At 32.6% G+C, this 22,482-nt stretch overlaps 4 protein-coding genes across 4 annotated transcripts; all 4 read left to right on the top strand.

Moving 5' to 3' along the window:
- Nucleotides 1–1,242: 1,242 nt before the first annotated feature.
- On the top strand, nucleotides 1,243–5,362 carry CPR32 (cuticular protein RR-1 motif 32). Its single transcript, NM_001312596.1, is given in 4 exon segments — nucleotides 1,243–1,325; nucleotides 2,554–2,693; nucleotides 4,073–4,227; nucleotides 5,081–5,362. Coding segments are annotated over 4 exon segments (438 nt in total). The 5' UTR covers nucleotides 1,243–1,316; the 3' UTR covers nucleotides 5,215–5,362.
- A 5,558-nt stretch (nucleotides 5,363–10,920) lies between these two features.
- Nucleotides 10,921–12,312, top strand: LOC106125260 (endocuticle structural glycoprotein SgAbd-5-like). The gene is made up of 3 exons (XM_013322366.1): nucleotides 10,921–11,149; nucleotides 11,552–11,744; nucleotides 11,930–12,312. Exons 1-3 carry the CDS (start codon nucleotides 11,022–11,024, stop codon nucleotides 11,990–11,992), a joined length of 384 nt encoding a protein of 127 aa, XP_013177820.1. The 5' UTR covers nucleotides 10,921–11,021; the 3' UTR covers nucleotides 11,993–12,312.
- A 457-nt stretch (nucleotides 12,313–12,769) lies between these two features.
- LOC106125263 (endocuticle structural glycoprotein SgAbd-5-like) lies at nucleotides 12,770–15,587 on the top strand. The gene is made up of 3 exons (XM_013322370.1): nucleotides 12,770–14,473; nucleotides 14,892–15,075; nucleotides 15,466–15,587. Exons 1-3 carry the CDS (start codon nucleotides 14,346–14,348, stop codon nucleotides 15,508–15,510), a joined length of 357 nt encoding a protein of 118 aa, XP_013177824.1. The 5' UTR covers nucleotides 12,770–14,345; the 3' UTR covers nucleotides 15,511–15,587.
- A 2,300-nt stretch (nucleotides 15,588–17,887) lies between these two features.
- On the top strand, nucleotides 17,888–20,223 carry LOC106125033 (endocuticle structural protein SgAbd-6). Its single transcript, XM_013322120.1, has 3 exons — nucleotides 17,888–18,013; nucleotides 19,222–19,355; nucleotides 20,016–20,223. Exons 1-3 carry the CDS (start codon nucleotides 18,011–18,013, stop codon nucleotides 20,221–20,223), a joined length of 345 nt encoding a protein of 114 aa, XP_013177574.1. The 5' UTR covers nucleotides 17,888–18,010.
- Nucleotides 20,224–22,482: the final 2,259 nt, after the last annotated feature.

A 22,482-nucleotide genomic window follows, 5' to 3' on the forward strand; every position in this document is an offset into this window, starting at 1 on the left:
TTAAATTCAACTTAAGTTACCATTTATGGTTAATTTGGGTAATCTAGTGATGCTCACACTAGGCAATACCTGTATCGTGGGCACCAATATTCAGATACGTATGCAATATTCAGTCCACAAAATTACAAATAGTTTTCCCTCTTTCCTTTACATAGGATAGATCGTGAAAATGGATTACCTTAAGGTCTGCATACCCCTCTGAGTACAGAACTTCAGTTCTAACATAGAACATCGGGTACGGCCTAGTAGATAATTAGGTTATTTGTACGACGAACTTAATTATATTGTGATCTTTAGATAATTTACGTTGACGGTCTTTTGACATCAAATGCGCAATGTACGCCAAGAGATGTATATTAACTGAACATCATCTATCAAAGCCATGGCAAGTCTTTTCAACTGACACGTAAATAACCAATATTTATTGTACAAGTAATGTAAGTATTAGATACGAAAATTATAGGTAACAAGTACTTTCATAATTGCATGTGAAGTGTAAGGTTCATATAGTGAAAAACCTTCATAATCATCAGCTTAATTTAGTGAACTATTGATGGATTTCCCCAATGACACTCACACACTCCCGCACTTACCGCGTACGTTACGCTAATTAAGTCATTTCAGAAGTGTCAAACTTATTCAGACTTATTATTTTTTGCAAAAATGAATAAGGGAAGACAGGTAAATTGAAATAAGTAACGCCTAAGACCGCATTACGTTCAGGTCGCAACATTCTAAATAACTAAAGTGTTAATGTATGATAAATAATGTGATGCGAATACAGTTCAATTTACACATCCGCAACAATAAATTTATTGTTTGCAGCCTATGTGAAGAAACAAGGTATCAAAGAGAATAAAAGCGGATTAAGAACTACAAAAATGTTAAATACACTAGACGAGACAAGACTAAGGAAATCTTACGGGTCCAAATTACTATCGCCTTACAAATCTTATTAAGTAAAAATTTACGGGTATCATCAAAAGTGACGTCAGTAATTAGCTATTCTATTATTAAAAATCTCATTATCTCGTAATGTACTAATGAGCGTCGGATGCATTTCTAGTTCACTAAATAATAAAGTACATATTAGCATGCAGCGAGCGTGCGTCGGGCGGGCGGGCGGCAACACTTTGAAGTTCACCATGCCGAGCCTGCGCTAGACGTACTCTAATTTCAAGAGCTGCGCCTGCGCAACGCAGTATAAAAGACGCGGAGTTCGATCTGAAAAATCATTCCCGCCACAAACATCCACCGAGGATCACCATTAATATTAAAAAATATATTTTTGATTTTATTAATTTAAAATTACAAATATGAAGTCGGTGAGTTTACCTAATTTATAGTTTTTATTTAAAACTAAAGCAATAAATAATAGTGACAGTGTAGATAAAAAAGTGGTGTATGGTTTATATTTATTCTAATAATTTGTAAAAAAACAGGAAATGTCCCATCCCTTATAACTTTTGAGACCAAATAAAGTGAAACAAATTTAATCGTATGCCAATTTTTTGGCTGCCTAATTCGATCACTGTAAACCATTGTTTCCTTCTACATATTTCATTGTTTTAATTTTAGTGTTCACAATTTTGCAATCATCATCATCAGCTCACTATACGTCCCCATCGAGGGTCTCGGAGCTTACCCTAAGTTAAGGGTGATTAGACCAAAGTCAACCACGCTGGCCCAGTGCGGTTTGGTTGACTTCATAATTTTGCAATACCAATTCATAATAGCGCAATCTTATTATCTTCAAGACAATGCTTGTATATTGTTATAAAACATTTGTATAATTAAACCATATTCACGGCAATATGCCTTGTAACACATTCCCACACATTTTTATTCATCAGTGTTGTTTTAATTGCGCGTTACAAGTTAGTCTTGTTACAGTTTTAAGAAAAAATTGTATGTTGATTATAGTTTGTATTGCAAGTTGTGAATGAGGCATTTATAATAAGGAAGTTATCGCAGTTTGATGTTCTTTCTTCTGTATTTTTAATTCGTTTCATTCAAATTTCCACTTTATTCATCTTATGGTAACGGCCCTTAAAGTAAATTTATAAATCGAGCCTTACAATAGAGTCGCATTGCACGATATGTTTGACCCGAAGGTGCATAAATTTGAATGTTAACAAACAAAATTTAAATTTTATGATTATTGTGTACCAATCTTGGGCCAGCAAGGTTGATGCTTTAAGATTTTATTCAATTCGTTTTTACGGTGGTTTCGTTGACCTTTTATCTTCGCGGCAACAAATCACTTTTGCAACCAAATTTTTAGTACTTTCATCTTTAAATAAATTGCCTAATAGTTATACCTATTTTACAACCTGCCTAACAACTAGATTCCAAATCGGCTAATGAAAAATTTCCTAATTTTAATTACAAAACTAATATACGTATAAGGAGGCTTTAGAAAAGTACAATAGTTTTCTGAATATTTACGATAATTAAGACGGCAATATACAAACTAAACAAATACGTAACTTTCTTAACGTTACGCGAACTACAAAAATTTTGCTAATATTCTCTTAACATGTTTGATTACAGTTCGCAGCTCTATTAGTACTGGTCGCGATGGTCAGCGCCGCACCACAGTTCCAGTACCAACAGCCACAGTACCAGGGTCAACAGATCCCTATCTTAAGACAGACGCAGGAGGTCAATTTCGATGGTACCTACCAATACAGGTAATATTATTATAAAACTCTTTGCAATATTTTTAAATTCTCTCTTTTTTTAACGTAAGCTTAAAAAAGTTTTTATCGCTATTCTGTACAATTTCATCTTCACGATTTAGTTTCGGTCTAAAATAATCGGTCTACCCGTAAAGATAAATTACTGGAATATTAAAATCCTCAGTTATTAAAATAAAAAAATCAGTTTTACATGACAAAGATATTTAGTATCAAGACAGATGGATTATATATTTCATTTTACTTATTTATTTTTACATACGCCATGTACAATACAATCTTTCATAGATTCTAATAATAGTGCGCCTACTTTACATCAATTCATTATTAAATTAGCAAAAACCAAAGCTAGATGCATTCATTGATTAAAAAAATAAACATAAACCGGTTTCTTTTATAACATTTATTGTATTGTAATATTATAATTAAGTTCAAGATCTAGAGCCATATTTAGAAATTTACTCAACATAAAAGTGTTGCAAATTCTTTGACCTTTAAAATCTAATATTATAAATTAGTTTACAATTATATGATAAACGAATTTTAATATTTAATAACCTTATTAATAAAGAATATTTTGTAATGTTAATAATATCAAAAATGTTTATCTTCGTTATAATGAAATTTAACGTCAAACGGAGTCTGAGTTTACTTTGCCGATCCCTAATTACGAAAGAAGTGTACCTATATGTAACATCTTACGTTAAAATTTTCTAATTAGAGAACATCATACATAAGCTTTCGTCATATTTAAATGTCAGGACTTAAATACCTTAGTATTTACTTATTTAAGACTTAAAATGTACCTATGTACTAAAAGCAAGTAAAAAAATCTTAGATACTGCAAAATCGAGCTCGAATATGTCTGAGATTTATATTGTTAAAGTTTGTGTTGAGGAAAGGCTAAAATTTTTACAATATATAAAAATGTTAAAGCCAACCACGAGCAATTACAACGACAAATATTCAAGAACTCACAATAAAAAGCATATTTCTTTGCAAATATACTTAATGAGCCTGCAAACAATTTTGTTATATAACAATATTTTTTAAAACCATATTACCAAATGCGGACAGTACAAGTGTTAGTTAAAGACAAACATTGAACTAGTTAAGACACTGCGGTTATGTATTGTTTCGTAAATCGTCACAAAATTGTATGAATTCGGAAAACAATGATGTCCCACGAACAATGAATTGTATTGAAGAGATTAACAATTACATCTTAGCGCTCCAAACATTTTCAGACCTCTTATTAGATTTGATCTTTTTTGCTGTCTTATTAGATTTATGACTAATTTACCCACAAACACTTAATTCCCTAGACATGTTAGCAATTCAAGTTCTTTGTGATAAACTCTAAATTTTTACAGCTACGAAACTGGAAACGGTATCGCTGCTCAGGAGCAAGGGTACTTGAAGAACGCCGGAGTGAAAGACGCCGAGGCTCAAGTTGCACAGGGTTCTTACAGCTACACATCCCCGGAGGGCATCCCGATTGCCGTTTCCTACATTGCTGACGAGAATGGTAACATAAATTAATTGTAATTTGTACATTTATCGTACACTTTGTTACGTTGTTAATTGTTAGTCAAGACTGTCCGAGTGCAAAGAAAAATAATATAAAAATTATATAGTTAAAATCTTCACAAATAACAGAAATTAAGTTTAAATGCTACATAATATAGTTAGGTACAAAGTCACAGAAATGTAATGACGATAATAGGCCGTGAAATGAATACAAAATATTTAAAATGAGTGTCATGTACTAAAATGCTGCATGATGGAGACGTTAAGATTTAATGTTTCTCATCGTATAAAATTATTATTCATGAAGGAATACCAATCATTTGCATAGTTTAAATTACGCTAAAAACTAACATTTATAAGATTATTTAAAGTAGATTATTAGATTAATTTTAGACAAAATGTACCTTATTAAAAAATTATACCTCGTTTGTCATAAACGACCACCTTCCTTTTTAACCGACTTCAAAAAGTAGGAGGTTATCAATTTATCTATAATTTTTTTTAATATACGAGCTTGTAAAGTATACTTAAGTTTCATCTATTAGGAAACAGCCTGTGTTATTACTACTAGGAATGGTTATGCTATCCTAAAAACCTATACTTATTATAATAATTTTTAAAAAAATATTAAAACGTTTTTGCATCGACTTTTTTGGTAGGCGTTGGATGTATTTAATGTTTAAATTAATGGTTATCGGCGACTCATCAAATTCTCGCCCATCCTGCACGGCATTTATCGCGCTATCGTAATCTTTATTCAGGTAAATCGGCTGCCTCGAAGGCAGTGTGGTGCCGGGTGGACTAGGAGTGATAATTTTTTGCGATTTTCAATGTTTTTTTTAATTCGGCAGGTTTCCGTGCTGAGGGCGCTCATCTTCCTACCCCTCCTCCGATCCCTGAAGCCATCGCCCGTGCTCTCCAGTTCATTCAATCCCAACCCCAACAGCCCCAGCAAGTTTTCCAACAACAACCTTTCAGAGGTTAGATCTCAACGAAACCCCCTCTACCGATCAACGCAACGTACCTTCTAGTGTTACTAGAACATGATATAATTAAGTATAGCGATTTGTTACTGTGATGTATTTTATATTATTAGAAATATATAAGATTTATAAATACAATTGAAATATAAATTTTTGTTTTATTATTATCTAACTAACGACGTCGTCTTAGCCTCAATAAAATGTACACCAAAAATTATACCTTCAGTCCTTATTACATACTATTTTCTTTGATCTAATTAAAGTAATATAATTTTCAAATAAAAATACTTTTTTGTTTTTATTTATTACTATGAATAAAACACTGACCTTACTGCGTCTTCTATAGTACCAATTTTTATTTACTATTCATTATTTTGCCTAGCTTTAGTTCATACTCAGACTCAGAATTCAGGCTTCACATTAGGGCGCCACTTTCATGAACTTTTGAGGGAAAAAGGAGGTAAGACGCTCGAATTCGGCCTCATGTATCGCCACAATATTGTGGCGTAAATATATATTTATCTCTATAAACTAGCTTCTTTACATTACTAACACTTATACATACATAACGAGTAAACGTATTAACTCACATAACATTTACATAAACCTTACATATGTACTCTATTGCAAATTTTCATCCCCTATTGTTATTTTGCACCCTTGAGGGTAAATTTTTTACAAACATTAAATGTCATATTTATTTATATCAAAATAACAACAGAAAAAATAAGTTTCAAGCTTCTATCTGTAAAAATGACGTTAGTTCGATACAAATTTCCAACCCCCTTTTGCGCATTAAAAAGTAACCTATGTCCTTTCGCATCCTAGTTTCTTTCGCATTTATAATATTAGTAAGGATTAACGAGGCGATTTTTTGCAAGTGACTCCTCTTACTACGTTACAATTTTAACACGCCCGTTGATGTTAATTTATCATGATGTAAAGTTAACAGTTAATACTATATATTATATATGTTCGAATACACAACACTATTACGAACGGCTACCATCAGCGTTCTATTTTCGAAAATCCAAAATGCACAAAATACTACTTCGTATAGTCAATTTATAGAGGTTCAGTGTTTGACAGACATATAAAACTTACCTTTGGTTTTTGATGAACAAATCTACATCATGGACGAAATGTTATCGTCATCCCTATTATTATCTTTGAAAATACGTTTCAAACGGAACCGTAAACTTATCTATCCTGTACGCTAGAATACCGACAAGTCTGATGTGCAACTATTTCCTTTTTACTTCCGTCGACTCCCAATGCTATCCCCCAAGTATTCCTCGACTCACTGCCTTCCTCGCACAAGCCCCCGCGAGCCCAAGCAAGAGGGATATAAAACTACCCACTTGAGGGGGGAAAATAAATATGAGACGAACTACTTTTTTCGATTTTAGTTTAAATTGCTTGCAGATATTTATTATTTATTATTTTACATCCTTTTCAGTCAGATAACTTAGTCAATCTGTATACCATTAACGTTTGCCGATGTTCAGACATAGTACACAACGCCATCTCTTAAGTATAACGTGAACAGAGATGGCAATCAGCAAAATTTCAAACATAAGCAATAAAGCGCCATCTTTTAACATGATACGAAATGAGATCTAACCAAACAAACATTCAATATGAATTTCATACCATAAAATGTTTTTTATAGCTATCCCGTAAGATGGAGTTTATTTATATTAATGAATGCATATTGGGACATCATAAGCGGATTGAGTCTAAGGCCCAGAAGGCATTGATCTAGGATTGCTAGGTAGTTATAGCACAAAGACTGTCATCGACCAGTAAATTTGGAGAAAGGAAAATTACTTTGATTAAACTTCTCAACCGTTTTTTGCATGATTGTTTTATTATTAGTAATAGAGTTGTGGATTGTTTTATCTCTGTTGTAACCAAAATATTTTAATTAAAAACACATGCCTACAGTTATACTTATGATTACTATAATGTGATTTCTCCTGATTATTATAAATAGTAAGACTTTGAATATTTAAAATCGGATTCAGTATTTTAAAAGAGTTATTTTGTATATGATGTGGGTTAAGGTCAAGGTTAGGCAAACTTTGATATTTAGGTATATATAATATACAGCGTGTCCCAAATTTCAAAGATAAAACGGTACTGGTGTATAGCCAGATCGATAACTACATGGGGAAAAATACTAAAAAAAACATCTCTTTTTGTTTAAATGAATTTATAATGTGTATATTTCGCCATGTAGTTATTGATCTGGCTATTCACCAGTACTGTTTTATCTATCAATTTTGGGACACGCTGTATGTATATGCAATTATGAGATACGTTATTTTTTCTTTTTATATTTCCCTATTAAGATGATTTTTTATTCGCTTATATGATTTAAAATATTAAGAGACCTATGACCTTTATATTCTATTCCGGACGCCAAATTTTAGTCATATTCCCCTTCCTACTTTTTTTACTAACAAATGGATGAAGGGATGAGGATATTTTTTCTTTCTTTGCTCTCCTTTCTCTATCGAATAAAGTTAGGCAAAGCATATGCAAATGCCTCTGTCTATGCACAATAGTCATTTCGCTTTGCCCGAATCCTAAGGCCGCATGATCATTTGGCAGCTTTAACTATAAAAAAATAATAGGAATGTCAAAGGTAAAATAAAAAATAGTCTAAAATCTTCTCTGACGTCATCAACATGCTATCAAAGTTTCAATTAAATATCACTTAAACAGGTTTGAGGAAAAGACAGTCGTTAGACTTCGAAAATTGAATATTTAATCGTTGAAGGGTAGTAGTCAATACTCCGGTACGAATAACAATAGATATTGTATTGTATTGTATTATGAATATATTTTGTAGTTATTTTTGACTAGCTTTGTCCGTTACTTTGTTTGCGTTGAATACTTCATTTAGGCTAATTATTTAACTTAAACTTGTAAAACATTACAACAAAACATATTGAACTTACAAAAAATTTACATATTTTCATACAAACTTTCAACCCTTTTTCCATATTGTTATTTTGCACCATAAAGGGTAAAACTTTCAAAACATTTAATTATTTATATCATATCAAGAGCCTGAATAATAATTTTCAAGCTTCTTATTGTTAAAATGACTTCCTCTTTATACAATTCCACGCCCACTTTCAACCTTTTACAACGATTTTTTAGGGTTAAAAAGTAACCTGTGCCCTTTCTCAGGCTCTAGACTATCTGGGTCGCGGACGAGAGCGAAAGCGTATCCGTGACCCCGTCCCGATGCGTGGAGGAACAGAGAGGTAAGTGGGTACGCCTCCGCTATGGAGGAGGATCCCACATAACTACCGCGTCGCCCACCCCCGGGCGCGGAGTATGCATAAAGCATTCCTCTCTGGAAAAAGAAGGGTCTAGACTATCTGTGTACCAAATTACGTTTAAATCGATACTGTAGTTTTGGCGTGAAAGCGTGACAGTCAGACAGACAGATAGAGCTTGGGACTTGAATGTTAGTAAGGATTGGACGTTGATATTATATAAGCCAATGCAACGCTGGGACCTTTAAGAGTAATTCTGATTACCTCTGGCCCCGGAGTGTCATTCGTAATCTTACATAATGATCGTGTCGTGATCAAATATTTCTCCATTTTAAAACGCATCATAAATCAATTGATTGCCAGAATGAGTGGCTAATTTTGCATCGATGTTAAACAATACGCTTCGTTCTTTACAGACGTCAAATGTCGTATTATGTAAAACAAAAAGTTATACAAATTGCAAAACAATTCACATCAAAATCGATTGTGATACACTGAGTAATTAAGTAGTGTTCAGAAAAGAAATACTATGACCGAAAGATTTAGTATGCATTTAAGTAGAATCTTACTTATATCATATATTAATTTATTATAGGTGCGAATGTTTGGATGGATGGATAGATAGATGGATGGATATTTATTTGAAGTTATCTACAGGACGGCTAAGCGGATCTTGCTGAAATTTGGCATAGATGTAGAACATAGTCTGGATGAAAACATAGGCTACTTATTAAGTTTTCTTCTTGGCTACTAATTAAGTCCACGAGGACGGAATAGTGGGCGACAGCTAGTCTTTTACATTTATATGAAAAAAAAAATGCATACGGATGTAATAGCAGATGTTACTGTTAAGTTTTTATTTTCCTTAACTTTTTATGTCAATGTGTGTACTTTTTATGAACTTGACCCCAAATAGCTTCCAATATAAATTTAATATGTTTTGCGGTTAATTATAATATTTTCTATATTAAAATAATCTCAACAATTAGGTAAGAGATCATGAAAAAAAAAGAAATAAAATTGTAACCAGTAATGTTTAATTTCGTGTTTTGCAAACCGAAAACCTTTATAGGTATTAGATCAGCGTCATACAAACAAATAAAAGTCCGGAACTTAATTCGAGCAGTTAATAAAGAAAGAATTACTTAAGGTTTTTCTTGAAACTAAAATAATTTACATATTGTGAAACAAGAACGAATCCACGCATATGTTAAATTACTTCCTTTATGCGCTTTACGTGTAAACATTTTGTTATTTTTTAATGTTGGTCGAATGAATAAAAAGATAACAAACCTGCTCTTTTATTTTACCGATATTTATGATTAAGATGTATATATTTACATTCGTTGGTAGTGGTCATTGTACGACAACATTTATAACTAACTATGTAGAGCGAAAAGCGAAAGTTATAGGACAGGAGTAAAAAATCAGGAAGTTTTAAAATGCCGCAGTCTGGTTATACACGATTATAGCACAAATGTGCGTCATACTTGCCCTTACATTTAACAGTTCGCTGACTTAACAGTATAAATAACCACGTTAAAATGAAGAACAAGTTCACTTAAATGTTTTAGGTAACTTGGGAGCGACGCGCAAATTCCAAAGTAAGCTTTATTATTCGAACTTAAAAGTGTTTCGTCTATTTTGAAGTAATTAATGTAAAGAAAAAAATTGTAAGTGTAAAACTTACAAACCATCATCCGGGGGGATGAAAGTAAGTTTTGGTAGTAATCAGAATATCAATGCTAAAGTTTTAAGGTACTTAAGTTTAGACATCGTATTGTTTATATTAGTCTGTTTTTTCTTTCTCAACGTCTGTTACAACGATGCGAATCAATTGTAATAAATGTCATGGAGCTTTATTATAATTACGAAACCCTTAACAGATTAATGTGAGAAGAAATAGGACAATGGATGCATAAACTAACACAATAAACGCATTATGCACGCGAACAGAGTCATACATATAGAAATTTACTGTCGATTGTAAAGATGGTAATAATAAATACAATGTCGACGCATATCATTTGGCCTGCCGTCTACAACCGCCGGCTGGACCACGTCACATCGGCACCCGGCTTCGCGTCATTTAAAAATAGTCAATAAAATCATTGCTTCTTTGAGTGAAAAACATTTTTTTAAAATCGTGAACTTATGTTATGACCCGTAATTTAAATATTACCAATAAATTGTATTGTAAATAATAGTGAAACGCGCACAATAAAGATATTTTTTTTTTCGTAGGAATTGTATGCAATGATTTAAAATATCGCAAGGTTATAACAAATTCATCGTGCATCAAAATGGTTATCTCTAAGAAACTGCACGGTTTAAATTTAATTTATTAACATACATTTCAAACTGGTATTAATATGGCCTACATAAATAGTCTAACATATTCGTGTATACAAATTATGTAGTCAGTATCCTGCGCAGAATCAAGTTGTGTTTTATAAACTTTTTTAATAACTAAGAATCTTCCTCAATTTTGCGCTATTTAAATTGTAAATTTAAAGATGTATAGAGTCGTTCTGTTAGTAAATTTGTTAATACTTAGTATTGAAGCAACTATTCCTTCGGACACAGAAGCGAAGATTGTGGAATACAAAAATGATAACGATGGGCTCGGAAACTACTTTTTTAGGTAAGAAAAAACTTGATAAGAATAATATTCCAGAAAAAACACTCCTACTGAAAAGTAGCTATTATTTATCTTTTGTGTAAAATAAATGTAGCTGATTTTAAGAGAAGACTGACAATATAATATGGTATTATTACACATTACGTGTGTAAAAAAAACTTTTTCTCCGTCTTTATTGCCTTACTAAGTACAATATTGTCTAGATAAGATTATTACATGACTAGCTGCCGCCCGCGATTCCGATCACTAGGAATCAAAAAGAACTTAACTAGTAGCCTATGTGTACTTCCAGACTCTGTTCCACATCTATGCCAAATTTCAGTTATATCCATGGAGCCGCCTTCAAACATCCATCTAAAGATTCGCATTTATAATATTTTTATAGTAAGATTATTTTGTTTCTAGATATATAACATCGAACGGTATAACAAGACAAGAAAGTGCACGACTTATTAATTCCGGACAGCCTGACGAGCATATTGCTGTCGAAGGATTTTATTCATATAAGGACGTCGATGGAGTCTTACAAACAGTGTATTACAAAGCTGATACTAATGGTTACAAAACGAGTACAACATCTCGACCACGAATTGATGATGTAAGCTATTATTTCTATATAAGTAGAATTTAAGTAAATAACTGTAGACAAGGTCTCTTTCAATATGGCCACAATCATCAATAAAGCAAAAATAAACATAATTCCAAAAAAAATGAACAAACACAAAATTAATCGTCTGTAATCTGGCAGTATAACGAGTATAAGCAATTATTTTTATTTTTCAGGTCTTTCTGGAACCGATACCCGGAGTCCCAGATTCTGTTGTTGCGTCATTGTTGGGCAAATAAACGATTAGACACTACACAACACCAACTTAATCAACTCAAAGTAAACTAATAATTTTAAATACCAAGTTTTATATTAGCACTTAATGGTATAAATAATAAACCAATATTTTTATACTTATCTTATAATCACCCTCCAGAAGCGCTATCGCTGTTAAATCACATGTCCAACACGCGGCCAGTCGCATGCGGACAGCCGCATAGTGCAAATAGGATAATAAGAGAAAAGATAGTCGATTTACAGTCGAACTAGCTGACGCCAGCGAATTAAAAAAATAATTTGTAGCCTATGTGTTTTTCTAGACTATATTCTATATGTATACCAAATTTCATCGAGATCCGTTGAGTCGTTTCGAGAAACCTTCAAACAAACATCCATCCATCACTTCATCCATCCATCTAAACATTCGCATTTATAATTTTAGTAAGATAATTAAATGCTTTCTACTTAGTATTAAATATAGTGCAGCAGACGGCCACCCAAAGAACTAGGTAAGTGTACGTACATACATTCTCAAGTTCTATGATAAGTATTCGAACTAATGGGGAGACTAACTGCCTTTTGCTGACTATAGATATCAGTATGATCAAGAGTGGAAAGTAGCACTAAATATACCACAGATATACCAAAAACACCCAATTTTATAAACAAAGTACTCTGTGAACTGTAATCTAGGTAACTTCTGTCAAATTTTACTCAAAAAATTGAAAAATAAGCTTTTTTAATGTATTCTATAATATAATATTTTGAAAAAAGAAACATACTTGTAATGTTTTAAAAGATCGCTAGAATACTAGCGATCGTACATTTTAATGTACCAAAAATTGGACAGATGACAGGTAACAACCCACCCTTGGCGCTGGCTCTACCTACTTGAGGCTTGCAGTTTTCCTCACCATTGGATTGTGTGCCTTACACGACGGGTTCAAGTCTAATGGCACAACTAACGTTAGACTACTGCAGAGGTTGGCGAAATATTGTAAATAGTTGTTGTGGCACTTACCAACTCGATGTCTCATTTATTGCCTGCAGGTGCCTGGTCACCTTGTCGTGGTCATTAGAGTTAAATCACAGTTATGTCACAGTCAAATAGTCTAAAAGGTACCCAATACACCCGATACACCGCTTCCTGTAAGCGCGCTATAGCCGCGTCGTTATAAATATCGAACGCGGAACCGTAAACTTATCGACACTATACGCTAGAATATGACCGACCGACACGTCCGATGTGCAACTCTTTCAGTTTTACTTCCGTCGGCCCCGCAGGCCCCCCATGCCCCGCGCCCGACGGTAGCTGTGAGGGATATAAAACTACCCACTTGTAGGGGGAGAATAAAAATGAATCGAGCCACCTACATTAACCGCGTATACTAAACCGGGAAATTCAAAACTATAGTTCGTCATTGAAGATGACCAAATATAGTGCATATGTAATAAACACATTGCTATCCTAAAAAAACATCCTCGGCTCTTCTTATAATTAATTTATTGTCGGTGTGCGACTAAAAGTAGTTGTAGTTCAAACAAAAACCATGATTTCAATATATAAAATCTATTAAATTGTGTTAAATCATCATGTTTTCGACCCAGAAATCTGTGGTACACCGTTTTACGCATCTTTTCCTGATAACCCGTATAAAAACGTTATATAAAGGTGTCGATAACTTTTTCGAATGTATTTTAAACTATTTGCAGATATTTAGGAAATGAATGAATGATAAGCTTTTATGGAATTTCTTTGTTCTCTCGCTTATTATAATTTATAAATTTTTGTTGTATCGCCGGAGGCCTAATTTTTCCTTTCCTTTGCCCTTCCCACTCTTTTGTTATGAAGAAAAATTCCCTTTTTGTGTGCATCTCCTCCTTTATCGATTAAAGACAACGTATCTGCAATTGCGCGTGTCTAGTAGCAGTCTAGAAGTACGATCTCTTGTGTCGGAGGACAACACCCACTTTGGGTCGCTGTGCTAGCAGAGTAAGTAGCGGACACTTCGCTATTTTGGGTAATTCAAGTGGCTGTTTGCTCGTTTGCCACTTAAAGGACATAGTTACCTCGTGTAATCAACTTTAGTCTGTAAAATTACTGTTTTGTAAAATATAATATTGCAATAATTCTCATCACAAGCCTATAACAGGTCTAACCGGCATACAACGTGATTACCTTGCCAAAAGGCCAAAAGGGATATCACGATTTTAGCTCATTTTGCTACACACATAAATTGCTATTTATATGGTTAAGCCTATAAAGCCTATGGTCATGAAATTACGGAATTATGCTGATCGTACACTTCGAGCGTCCAAGTTGTGTTTGTGATATTTTTATAGTAAACAATTTTTTACATTATATTAGTTGAAATGTATCTAATTTTACTTGTTTTAACTTTATCTGTATATTGCATTGGCGCTAGAAACCTTTCGGATGCAGAAGCAAAGATTGTAGAATATAAAAATGAAAATATTGGCCTTGGTAATTACAAATTCAGGTATTTTTTTTATTTTTTACCTATGTGAATAACAGTGCTTAATGTTAAGAATCATTAATTTTTAAATCTTGTTTTAATATGTCCTGTTTATAACAAAGTAAAAACCTATATAATAATAATAAGAATGGACTGATAACAAAGAGCTTCGAACCATATTTTAAGAAGCTCTAGCTAAACAGTTGGATTAAGGGCTCGATACAAAGGTCGGTTATACTAGAAACCGCGCGTATCCGCTGGTTGCTTGAGTCATAGAATTCCGCAATCAGTAGTGCTCATTTTTATCATAAAATGTATTATATTATATGTGAAATAAGAAAAATAAATGAATAGATATATAATAATAATTATAATGCCACATTTAATCCTTTCAAAAGCATAACATTATAAAGTATGTAATTATGTTTAAAATTATTTCTAGGTTTGAAACATCAAACGGTATATTAAGGGAAGAAACAGGGCGACGTATCAATATTGGTCAAATGGACGAACACGTCGTAGTTCAAGGATTTTATTCGTATAATGACACAGAAGGAGTATTACATTCAGTTCATTATAAAGCTGACACGAATGGTTTTGTCATTGTAGACCCAATTGCTGGAGGGGTAAATATTTTAATTCAATCTCCATCTTAATACTTCCAAATGCTATTTAAATGTTTAAACAAAACTGCTTTTAAAAAAAAGCTGCGCTAGTTATAAATATAGCCCATGTTAATCAGTAATAATGAAGCTTTAAAATCTAACTCGGCAAAGCTAAAGGATACACTACAAAGCTAAGAGTTTGTAACTGTCCAGTAGTATAAAATATTTATTTTTAATACTTAATACTATAGACCATTTATTACATAGCGAACGAATCTTTTTTTTTTTTAAATTGATAACTTTTTTCAAACAGCACAATTGAATTTTGCATTTTATCTTGAACTTAACCTAGTGTGACCTTAGTCATTGGTTGTGTTTTTATAAAATTTAAATTGATATCTTCCATTGCAGTTAAGAATTTCAGAAAATTTGGTCGCATCTCTATTGGGGAAATGAACGATGTCATGAATATCTTCGATAAAATAGTATCTAATAGTATACAAGAAAAAAAAACAATATAAACGAGTTTCCGAAAACGCAATATTATAATATAGATACAGATATTTTTTCTTTATGTCTACAATTTTTAAAAGATTCTTGAATGCAAATAAATCTGTTTTTAATAAAGTATGCTTTCTTACCCTTCTTATGTGCGGCGACATCAAAGTGAATAATTGGGGCGTTTTTTACCACAATTTAAGAAAACCATGGTTAAAACTATTTTATTTGACAAATCAGACAAGGCAATGTTTGATAGAAGAAACCATCCGAAATATGCATACGATAATTATATACAACAGATAATATGAACCTCCATTTTAAATTGTTACTTATGTAGAAATCTACATTAATCTAGTTTAATCCACATTTTTAAACGAGAAACGTCACATTCAAAACAATATACTTAAGCACATTCATCATAATTCATTGTATTTGTTGTTGGGAATTATATGGTGAAAAACAGTGAAGTAGGCGTCGGACTAGAGGGGCTATTAAGTTATATAATACTTATGTAGTAGTTTTGCATAAAAAGAGATAAAAAAGGTGATAAAAAAAATAATGTTTCATTAGTGTATAAAGGTAGTTATCGTATCCGCATACTAAACGTTGGACAGTACTGCGGGGATATGTTTCCTAGAACTGTCATTACTACAATACTGTCATATGACGGTGTTGATTACAATACGTTATCTGCATATAGTATCAGCCGCCATGGTCATTAAACAAATTCGAATTACTTCCGGAACATGTATCTAGTTATGATACAATTAAAAATAAAAATAACTAAATGTAGCCCGCGACTCCGGCCGCGCGGAATAAAAAAAAAAGATAATTTGTAGCCTATGTGATCTTCCAGACAATTTTCTATATATATGCTTAATTTCAGCGAGAATCGTTCCGCCTTTCTGGAGATACCTTCAAATCAATATTCATCCATCTGAACATTCGCATTTATAATATTAGTAAGATAAGTCTATGGTATTTAGCCAACGATTTTTTTTTATTACAAAACACGGTAAGCAATGGCGAAAATGTAATAATAGATGATTGTAAAGACCGTGTGGATGAAATGAATGATAAAAAAAACGGACAACAAAAAGAGTTGTGAAGGCCCCCCGTGCCTAATAAAAATCTTTCAAGTTATGCACCCTACCTATAACTTAACTATATTTTTATTTATTCCTGAAATAATATGTTAATAAATTCAATAATCTATTGTAGAGTGCATATTAGCGCGCCTAGTATTTAAAATAAGTAATTGAATATAATTTAGGCCATTTGTCCTGACTATTGTTATAACCTAGAATGACCTTTTAATTAAATAATAAAATGATTGGTTTTCGCTTGAATCTAGTAATTTAAAATTTATTTAAATAAATTATAGCTATAAATAAATATACGTAACAATAAAAAAGCTAAGTATGGAAAGCTACACGACGAGACTAAGTTATATGTAGCTCTAATAGGAAACTTGACCGTGACCTTTAGGATGATTCGCAAACGAAGATCAATAAAGGAAAATCAAATGAAATAACATTCGGTATAGGTAAACACGCGCGCAACATGTGACATTCTACAGAAGATCCAACTTTAATCGCATATTATTAATATAATTAAAAATATATCTTGGTACTAATTCAAAAATAATAAATTTTACTGACTAAACTACTAACTACAATTGTTACAATACAAATCTTACGAATATTATAAATGCGAAAATTTTAATGAATGGATGGATGGATGTTTGTTTGAAGGTATCTCTGAAACGGCACAACGGATCTTTAGCAAATTTTGCACAGACGTAGAACACATAGGCTACACACTATCTTTTTTTAATTCCGCCCAGACGGAGTCAGTTGTTAATAAAATCCACATTACAATAAATGCTAATTCTTTACAATCTGAGAATTTGCAAAACTTACTATTATTATTTGTATATAATTATGTGTTATTTTTAACTTTAACTTAGTCTATGTTGGTTAATTAAATATGGTTTTCTTAATATGCGCATATCATATATTTACAAAATATTAGTAATATTCTACACCTTACTAGTGTAAATTTATAATAATAAGATCACGTTCTTTACAGAACTTTATTTTATATCTAAAGATATTGTACCACACAAACTGCTAGCTCGGTTCGATATAATAATATCTTCTTGGTTTAAGACGTATGTTTCCATAGAACTGGCACAAACCAGACGAATAACGATCTAAATTAATGGTCTCGAGAATATTAATTAGGTTTAGTCGTCAATCGAGTTAAAAAAATACTTTTTCTCGTTTGGGTTTATATCATAGTGTCATTGACTTGTTTGAGTCCTTGGCGGCGCACTGTTTGCTAAGGAATGAGGTCCAGACTTGTCATTCATGAAGAACTCGATATAAGGTGACAGCACCAGGCCTCAACCGCAGTTCTCTAATACATCACAACTAGAAAAATATTAATTAATATGGTAAGTTAAGTGTCATTATTTATCATTCTTCTTCACTACGTTGTGGGTTTCGACTGCAGTGAACTTGTATTGAAACCTATTGTTGTCTTTGTTTTTCACAGGAGAATGTGAGGGATGTAATATGTGTCACACAAGTAACATTTGGGACATTGTTGAATTTTATTCAAACAAGGATATCTGGCCCAGTGAAAGAGGCAATGCTATCACAGTTATTTTCGTCACAAATTGTCAGTTGTCAGTTTATGTTGTCAACGGAGACTTGACGATTACTTTAAGCCTTTAATTAGCGATACTCGTATAGGGGAAGCACAGTATAGAGTACACGTAAAAGCTTCCCATCATGATTTCATATAAATGTTTTAGAAATGACACGTGATTACGCTAAATAGAACTCTCTGAGTCCAAGGGTTTTTATTCTATCTCTATTTTAAAACATCTTTGAGTAAAATGTCGAAGTACATGATGAGTATTTTCAAATAGCTCAAAGTTCTAGTTTGGTTTGGTAAGTTATCCGTCATAAGTGGAATACAAGGAAACACCTTGTATTCTACATATCAACAAAAAAAGACAAGTAGAGTTGAAAAACGTGGGCGACAGAAAAACAAAATGTCGACAAGTATTTATATTATATCACCATTATTGCATCATTGTAATAAAACGAATTATCTTACAAAAGACAAGCATATCCGCATAGAAACATCCTCACGATCTTCTTTACTTTAGCTATGATTTCCTACGTTTTTCTACACCTTACTGTCAACATTTTATTTGTATTGCTCCTAATTTTGTTTTACAAAAAAAAGTAGAATAACTCAAAAAAAGGCGAAAAGAAAGAAGTAAATATAATGCAATGTAACATAAAGTCCCGTATTCTAAAGGGATAGACAAAGATTACGGATTTCATTTTGGCACGACCAAGCACTTCTATTGCTTCTTTGCTAAAATTTATCATCTTTTGCAAAACATTCAAAGCATCCGGGTGCGCGTTTCATAATAATTTATATCAAGGAATATGTCAGATTAAATAAGTGTTGTTGTTGCGAACTTGAAAAGACGATAAATTCGTGAGTTATGGTTATTTAGTTTGATTTTATACAAAAAAAGGTATATTAATGCCTGTTATATGAGCCTCTATTGATGAAATTCCAGTAAAATGTGGCTTGTCCATCGACTTGTTATCCTTGACATGTGGTTTGTATGGTGCGCAGGTCTTTATTGGACGCATCTGCTTTGTAGCAGTATTATTAGCAACAGTGGAGAGCATGCCTTCAGCGATTGATGAACCTAAACAAATAATTAAATACGCGTATAGTAACAACGGCTTGGGAACTTATAGTTTCGAGTAAGTACGGGAAAGTATATTTTAATAAGAATTTATAGATTAAGCTCCTTGGTTTCAAATTACCCAATTGATTCAGAGCCAAAGGTTTGAATTGCCATAACTGTAAGAAGAATGCGTCGGTGGCTCAGGGGTCAAGCACTTGACTTGCAATCTGCAGGTCCTGGGTTCGAATCCCGCCAAGTAACAATGTGTTTTTCAATTTCCGATTTACATATGTACATTTATCCGACGTTCTTACGGTGAAGGAAAACATCGTGATGCAACCTGCACATATCTGAGACGAAATTCAAAGATATGCGTGAAGTCAACCAACCCGCACTGGGCCAGCGTGGTTGACTATGGCCTAATCACCCTTAACTTAGGGTAGGCTCCGAGCCCCTCGGTGGGGACATATAGTGAGCTGATGATGATGATAAACTGTAAGAAACCTGAGACAATCAGTGTCTAGGTCTTTTGTATCCCTGGTTATCTTGCTGATATTATATATGCGATTATTTAGATGTATGGATGGATGGATGATTGTATGGTATGCCCAGAACGGCTGCATAGATCTCGTACTGTATAAATAAAACAAATTCCCTTTTTCCACTCCGTTTTTTTTTGTTTTTATTGTCTCACCAAGTCAATAAGAGCTATTTTTAAAATTGCTTCATTTTTCAGATTTGTAACATCAGATGGTACCTATAGAAAAGAAGAGGCTGGTATCATTAATGAAGCAGGGAAAAATATTCTAACGATTCGTGGGGAATACGGATATCAGGACCCTTCAGGGCAACATCACAGTGTCAGATATATAGCTGATGCTAACGGTTTTAAGCCGGAGATACACAACGACGATACTAGATTTAATGATAGGAGAATTATTTAATAATTTAATTACATATTTTTAAATTGAACGTATTTAATGATATTAAATTAAATTTATAAAATATTACAAATTAATAAAGAATGTGCGTAAGAAAATATTCCCTCACTCCCTTGCCAAATTCACCTCCTCTTCTCGTCCGTAATTCACTTTATAATAAGTTCTCGTCTAATGTACTCTTACAATCGCATTATCTGCTTCGCGAATTTCAGATTCATCCTTGTTAGAAACGAGTGATTAAAACGTCATTCATCGTTCACTCTAGCTTCTTTAGCCACCACTTATGTTACGGAAAAGTATTGTACATTGAATAAATATCTTAAAAGCAGGTTGATGTCATCACAATTGAGATCCAGATGTAAACATATTATGTAAACTATGAAATCGATCGAATGTTAAATGAGGGGTTACGCAGATATATTATTAATTAAAGGATTATTTAAATTAATTCCATGAAATTAGTTTAACTAAATTGTGTAGTATCGCGTTAACTTAAGAAATCATTTTATAAATAGAATTTTAGAATATACAGGCTACAGGCAGCTCTATATACCTACATAAATACATATATACATGTCAAAAAACATACATATCCGCGAAAAACATTATCCTTCCTTCCTTCCTACACAATACAATCTAAAAAAACTGAAATGAAATGTACTTATATTAATTGCTTTAATGAAGTGTAAATTAAGCGCTTTAGGTATAAATTGTAACCTTGAGTTCAATAAATTGTTAGATGTTTGTTAATTCAATTAGCAAAATACTTATATTATTGCTTTTAAAAGGCAAAACTAGCGTATCCTGCTTATTTTAACGTCAAACTGTCGAAGTGTCTAGTTTCGACTAGACTGCAGCGATGAGTTTATGTTTTGTTTAAAATCACATAAAAAAATTATCGACTGAATCATATTTTTATTTTTCTAAATACTGATAATAAAAATAAGATTAAAGATTTTCTATAGAAGAGTTATTTCATGCCTATAATTATATTGTTACATTGATAATTTTAAAGTTAAATGAGTAATCTTTGAAACATGTTATATGAAATTGGAACAACAGAATATAGAGAACTTGACTTTCAAACCCAGTCAAATATATCAGAAGAAATGACATGACTTGTTGTGTAATCTTATGTCGATGACATCGTCTTATAGACGTTATATAACCCGACCTTGTACGAAATTAATTCAACATATTGTAAGATTATGTTTGATCAGCTATCGTAATGTCAATCTGGCCTAAAAAGCATTTCTAGTAAGGAAGGCGAACCATCGAGTGTCGGAGGTCAACGGCGCATCGGTTCAACACACTATGACGTAACACACCGTTTGGAATTCGCACAACAAAATAAACTCCAAACTCATACAAAATCTTCATTAATGTAGCAGAAAACAAACTTAACTGTACCAATAACATGACCAAGTGCTTAATATCTAACGGACTTGGTCACTAATCTGTTGGATTAGTAAATCTCTATATATTGTGGTTAAGTTAAACAGGTTATAGTTAAATGACCGTGTGTGTGTGTGTGCGTGTGTGAGTGTGTGTGTGTGTGAATGCATTTTTTCGGTTTCGTAGTCACAGTCCGGGTCAGTCAAGGCCGTCATAATGTTATACACATACAAACCGAGGTATACGGGGTATAACATTATCTTTCTTCTTGATCAATCAGGTAAAAGAACATTTCATCTTACTACCTATATTCATAGCTTTAACGTCATTGAATGTGAAACAAATTGATCAGTCAACCTTGCTTTGACGTGGATTTCGAAGAGCTATTTGAATTTCCAGGCCCTGATTTCCGTTTACGTTTATTGCCACGGAACTCAATATTATCCTTATTGTATTCTCATCTCATTTTATCTTGTAAATCAGAAAAAAGGTATTCCCCGAATTAAGTAAAAATAATAAATTCCAAAAAGTTAAGGGTTAACAACATTTTTATTGATGGTTCTATAATAATTGCAGACCTGGGGTGATAACTTCTTTATGAACTTGTTATCGTTTATTATATTTAAGAAAAAAATCTTAACGTAATGTATTTATTGAAACGCGGATAATTGTTCTAGTTTTGGGCCATATTGTTATGCCGTCACAAAAAAAAACAACGTTATTATTAAACGTCACTTTAATACAGAAAGTATTATAATATATTATTTACATACGAATTGTGTAGATTGACGACTAAATATGCAAATTTTTGCTTTTATTGGTTTCTTTGATTGCATGCATTGATGAGAGCTATCTTCTTTTTATCAC

The sequence above is a fragment of the Papilio xuthus genome, unplaced genomic scaffold (assembly GCF_000836235.2).
Source record: "Papilio xuthus unplaced genomic scaffold, Pxut_1.1 DF825928.1, whole genome shotgun sequence".
NCBI lineage: Eukaryota > Metazoa > Arthropoda > Insecta > Lepidoptera > Papilionidae > Papilio > Papilio xuthus.